General features: G+C 35.4%; 1 protein-coding gene across 1 annotated transcript; it reads left to right on the forward strand.

Moving 5' to 3' along the window:
• Positions 1–3,842, forward strand: LOC110910809 (plant UBX domain-containing protein 4). The gene is made up of 4 exons (XM_022155399.2): positions 1–209; positions 2,266–2,551; positions 2,649–2,744; positions 3,280–3,842. Exons 1-4 carry the CDS (start codon positions 61–63, stop codon positions 3,658–3,660), a joined length of 912 nt encoding a protein of 303 aa, XP_022011091.1. The 5' UTR covers positions 1–60; the 3' UTR covers positions 3,661–3,842.
• Positions 3,843–6,506: the final 2,664 nt, after the last annotated feature.

Consider the following 6,506-nt stretch of genomic DNA (forward strand, 5'->3'; position numbering starts at 1 on the left):
ACCCTTTGTGTTTCTTGTGAATTGAGTTACCAAACCGCATAGGAGAATCTTGAAGAACCGATGACTTCACGCGACAAGAAGCCGGTGAAACCCTCAACCAGTCGACCCGGTGGTATCCGGACCCTTTCGGATCTGAATCGCCCCTCTGCAAATGATTCTGACAGCGACTCCGATGGCCCTCAGGAGTACTATACCGGTGGCGAAAAGAGGTTCACTTACAAGCCCTAGCTTTTACTATTTCTTAATTAATGTTTTTTTTAATCTTAGTTATTGTTTGTGGCTTTTAAGTTGAAAGAATTGTAGAAAGATTGTAGCTTTGGTACTTTTAAGAGCTAAAGAATTTAGGGTGTAGTGAGATTGAACATCTTTTGTGTTAAAGTTGGAGGCTTTTTGTTGTATGAGAATTATAGGTCGCTTTGGAGAGATTAATAAACTAAAGGGTATTATTGTATATGATGATATTGTTGAATTTGTTGTTAAGATCAAGCACACACGGACACGAACACAAAATAAACGAACACGGGCTAGTTCGGGTTTAGAAAACTTGCTCCCCAAGTTAGGCCCATACATAGTTGTCAATAGAGATCGCTATGGTCGCTATAGCGAATAGCGTAGAAGGTCGCTACAGGGTATGTAGCCATAAATAGTCGGATTTCGGTTTTAAAAAATAATATAAATAGCGATTAAATATGGCTATAAAATAGCTGGATTTTAGGTTTATGTTAAATATACATGTAAAATAGCGTATATACCAGGGTATTTTGATATAGTATACATATAACTTTTTTTCTAGTGTATCGCTATTTATAAAATAACGTCGGCTATTTATCGCTATTCGCTATGTAGCATACATGTATCTTATTGCTATTTGTTGCTATTCGCCATTAACAACTATGGGCCCATGTAGGGCCCGCAAGGTCTACGGACCCAATAAGTGTGAGTACATATTGGGTTGTATTATTCGGACTGTTATGAGGAGGAAGGGGATTTGGAACCCGGGAGCTCGAAGCTACAGATTTCCTTTTTGTAGTTGAAGTCTGGAAGGACCACTTGCTTGAAAATGAGATATGAGTATCCTAAATCTAAAGGGACGTGTGAATGTGTATTTTGGATGGTGATTGCTGCAACTTGATGGACTAAAATTGGATAATGAGTTGATTAAAATTTAAAAATAGGGTGGATGGTCTCAATGATCAATATTCTCTCTGCATGTTTATATAATCACTTATTCAAAAAATGAAAACTAATAGTTATGGCTTCAAGTCACAATAATCAATTATAACACACATCCAAACACCCCATAAATGTGGCTTAAATATAAGTGTAATAGGTTTTGACTTTCTGTTAGGCGGTGCGATAGACTGAACCACGTAAAATTTGGTGTTCTCTATTTTTTCTGTTTGTTGTGCATCGTGTTTGTGTTTGTGTTTGAGTGTGACTGTATTTCAGTGGAAACATCACAGAGCCGCAACAGACAGCACCCCGATGCTGCTGTATTTTGTTTCATCTTGTGATACCCAATCCTAACACTGTGTTTTGCCAACAGCCGCCAACAGCCGTCAGCTGCTGCCACATCAGCAGCTGCTGTTCTGTGTTTTCTGCTCCATCTTTTTCCGTGACAGCCGTAGTACCACCCAACACTTTTTTCTAACGATATATAGATTGCGCTTCTGTGCACTTGAGCTCTGATTTATCTTTTTTTTGTTCTAATAGTAGCTGGGTAGTTGGTTGGACTAATGCATGACGTGCTAGAACCTTTGTTGTTTTAAGTATATTCATATAAAGATGGTTGTATGTGGAGGGAAGGATGAAGTCAAACAATTCCTCTATCGCGGAAGATTTTTTCCGATGAATACGAGTAAAAATATGTGGGATTTTACTAGGTATATGTTCGTTTAAGAAAAGGTAGTTGCTGTCAAACCAATTTTAATAAGTAACACATTTCCAAAACTATAACAATAAGGTAAAAAACTGTTTGCTTTAAGATTCTATTAATCAGAAATTTCACAAACGTGGAGTCTAGAAAATGTTTATCCACCACCTTGATAGCAGCATCCCCTGTAGACTGATTATACAACCTTAACGGCTTAACGTCGTTTGAAGATTTGCTTGTAATAGTTATTGCTTGATGTTTAGAAACATAATTTCGTCTTTTGTGTGATAAATATAGTTATGGAAACACTAATGTTACTACTATATTTTATGCGTGGGTGAGGGTGCATGATGTATGAATGTTACTGACATTGTTCAAATTGCTATTTGCAGTGGTATGCTTGTCCAAGATCCTAACAAGCGTAACGACGTGGATGAAATATTCAATCAAGCGAGGCAATTAGGCGGTGTGGAGGGGCCCATGGAAAACGCCCGTCCTTCTTCAAGTTTTACCGGCACCGGAAGATCACTAAGCGGTGAGGCAGCGCCTGCACGAACAACTGCTCCTGAGCAACCCCAGAATGTGGTCCACAACATAGTTTTCTGGAGAAATGGTTTCACTGTTAACGATGGACCCTTGAGGAGGCTTGATGACCCTGAAAATGCGTCTTTTCTTGAGGTTCATAAATAAAATGTTATTGAATTCTGATTAATGAAGTTTCTTTGTTTCTTTTTTGCCTTGCGTAATTAAGTTTTTTTTGGCAATCTTCGTGCAGAGCATCAAGAAATCCGAGTGTCCAAGAGAGCTTGAGCCTGCAGATAGAAGATCTTCAGTTCACGTCAATCTGATTAGGAGGGATGAAAACCGTACCGTGAGACTCTCTTTCTTCAGTGTTTTTTAAAAACATCTTTATGATATTTTATTTTAGAGTAAAATGCCATTTTCGACCCTGACGTTTGGCCAGTTTTGTGACTTTCGTCCAAAGGTTTGTTTTTCCGCATCTGGATCCCGAAGGTTTGAAATCTTGCCGTTTTCATCCGGCTAGTTAGCTCCATCCATTTTCCTCTGTTAAGTCAGGGGTATTTATGTCTTTTTTGTTAACTTAAAGAGCGATTTGGTCTTTTCACTTTATGTAAAAAGGCCGAATTTCCCTTGAAGTTAACGAAAAAGACGGAAATACCCCTGACTTAACGGAGAAAAATGGATGGAGCTAACGAGCCGGATGAAAATGGCAAGATTTCAAACCTTTGGGATCCAGATGTGAAAAAGCAAACCTTTGGATGAAAGTCACAAAACTGGTCAAACCTAAGGGACGAAAATGGCATTTTACTCTTTATTTCATTACATTTATGCGTTACACATTGATTCTTGCCATTGTAATACGTCACTTTGGCATGATCTTGTAGGAACCCGTGGTGGCAACCCAAGTTGCATTTCAAGGCGTAGGAAGAACATTAGGCCGAAACGCAGATGAAGGAGCATCGGATGCTAATACTTCAAATGCTGCCGCTGACACAACCGCCTCTTCTGGCGGTCTTGTTCTGGACCCCGCTTTACCATCAACCTCTATTCAGCTACGGCTGGCTGATGGCACTCGGATGATTGCCCACTTCAACCACCACCACACCGTTGCAGATGTTCGAGCCTTTATCAATGCATCTAGACCAGATGGTTCACGGGTTTATCAGCTGCAGACGGTTGGCTTCCCGCCCAAGCTTCTCACTGATCCAAACCAGACCATTGAGCAGGCTGGTCTTGCCAACTCGGTTGTCATTCAGAAATCCTAAATAACGGTTCCTAAAAGTTCGGTAATGTGGTCCTTTTGAATTGCGAACGAGAAATTTGTGTTATTATTAATACTCCTGCACAAGAGAAGCATAATGCTTGTATAAATTTCAGATTTTAATTATGAATATTGTGGGTTATATTTCTCCGTAAAACTTATATCGAAAAAGACCAAGGTTTCTTTTAAAAGCTTCTTTGCAAGCTATGCAGTCATAGCGGTCAAAAATCGAATAGCGGTCAAGGTCATATATAGGTATAGCGGTGATATAGGGGTAATTTTTATACCATGCATAATTTATGTGTGTATACATATATATATAAATATATCTTTGAAAAATATTAATAGTAATATCAAAATTCATAGTAATATCATTCCATTATCAAAAACCTGTTGCAAATCTAACATAATTTAAAAATTAACACAATCAAACACCACCTGCATTACTGTGTTGCCTGATTCTACTGCGTTGCTGCTATAACCGCTATATAGGTTTCCAAATAGCGGTATTTAGTGCTGCTAATAGCGGAACCGCTATAAGCCACCACTATTTGGACTGCTACACACCCTGAGGTCCGCTAACCGCTATAGCACCGCTATTGACTACTTAGTTTGCAAGTCCTTCACCTTTAGTAAAATAATTTCACAAGATCCTCCTACATATAGAGTTTGGGGTTACAATCATACGTAATCTCATGAAACTATTGACTAGAAAGACATCCACCACAATTTGTAAAGATTCGAGTTTTAAATTGATCATAACTTCATACATGTGAATGCATGTCTTGTCCATTTTAGAGTAACATTCAATACATAACCACTTTGGTAACTTTAGATACAGAATTATGAGAATGGTATAAACACTTGTACATTTTGTTCTAGCAGTAATACAAAAGGCGGTTATCTGACATACCACTTCTTTTTTTAAAAGTGGTTCTGTATTGAATGCAAACCGCCCATCTTATAGTTTAGTTATGAGACGACGACACGTGGAAAGTTTTGGGCATGATCTTAGATTCTAAGATATGGGTTTTAAAGATAGGTTACAATTCTTTTTATGAAAGCGGTTCGGTATGAATGCAACCTGCTCATCTTATGGTTTAGTACGAGACGACGACACGTGGAAGTTTTGGTCATGATCCTAGATTCAAAGACATGGGTTCTAAAGATAGGTTTAAGATTATATTTTAGAAGACAAGACTTGAAGATATATCTTTTGTCTGCCATGAGATTGGCGTGTGCTTGTAGCAATGAGACATTGGCCACAAAAAAGACAAGCATCTTTACTTAGGGTATAAAATTAAATCCATTCATAGTGGAAAGATGATTTGATAACTTCCATTGCAAAGTTTGTGTCGGCCAAAACCAAATATTGGAATATTTTGTTTCACCGTTGCTTGCATAACATCAAATCCAACCATCTTTTGACCCATAAAAGCAACTATTAGCATAACATCACTCACTACTTATTTGAGTCTAGGAATGGGATCAAATACAAACACTTAAGTTTGTAAGAACCGTAAGAACCAACAAATAATTGACAAGTGTCTATCAATAAAAAAATTAGTTTAGGGTAATTTAGACCTTTTGACCATATTTATTTAAAACTAATTAAAAATAATTACAAAAAATATAATCAGCACAACACTATATAATTAGCATAACATGCTTAATCGTTTTTCATTATCAGCACATCATCCTCAATCGTTCTCCATTATCAACATAAACGACATCAGCACAACAACCTCAATTGTTCTCCATTATCAGCACACCAGATGTGCTGATTATATCTACTTTTGGTGTTTGGTTGTATTATTTTGTAATTAACACATAATCAGCACGTTATCAGCACAATTATAAAACACCTTTTGTTAACTTTTTTAAAAACCACTTTTATAAATACAAAAAAGTATAGCAATATGGTACTCATATTAAAGATAAAAAAATACTTGATTTTATGATATATTTTTTTTAAAAAAATAATGAAGTATATAAAAGTTATTTTAGTTTAAAAACCTTGGTGGAATTTGTATTTAATGGAAAATGGTCAAATGACTAGCAATTTTACAAAATTACCCCTAATTTTTTAGTAGTAACTTTTAATTATAAGGGTTTTTTTTATAATCAATATCAACCCTTGATTTAAATTATCAATGGTTCAGATCTGTTCTTACGGTTCTTATAATTAGCAATGTTTGTACAGGATCTCAACCCTTTGAGTCTATACCCAATAATAAAGCTACAAATAAAAAAGAAACATACTTGAATCTTTTTCCATGTGTTTTGTAACTTTAGTTTCCATAAAGATCAAAGTAAAGCTAGCACATATAAACTTTTTTTTTTTTTTTAATTTTTTATCAAATATTTGAATTAAAAGAAATAAGAATACGGAGAGAAACAAGAAAAAACCCAAAAGTAGTGAGACAATAAGATCTCATATAAAACAATATCTTAGATTTAGGTTTGCTTTTGACAAGTTTTTTTTATAAATAAAATTATTAATTTGTTTTATAAAAAATAAATGCAAAAAAAGAGAGAGAAGAAAAACATGTAAAATACAACACGTTTGAATGACTTACAAAGTTATATGTTTAAATGACAAAAAAAATAAAAGAATTTAATAATGAAGTGTATTATGGATTGTTTCGTTTTCATATACTATTTTATGCTTTATCTCTTATCAAAATTGGTAGATGGAAGAGAAATGAGTCCCAAGGAAAAGGGTGTTAGGTAATTGAAGGCCCATTATTAATCTTCATTAAAACTTTAGTTTCTTATTACTTTAATTTTTCTTCCAACAAGTTATTATACAAACAATGAATTATCTTGATTTCAATAAGCAAAACTTTA

The sequence above is a fragment of the Helianthus annuus genome, chromosome 15 (genome assembly GCF_002127325.2).
Source record: "Helianthus annuus cultivar XRQ/B chromosome 15, HanXRQr2.0-SUNRISE, whole genome shotgun sequence".
NCBI classification, from domain to species: Eukaryota; Viridiplantae; Streptophyta; class Magnoliopsida; order Asterales; family Asteraceae; genus Helianthus; species Helianthus annuus.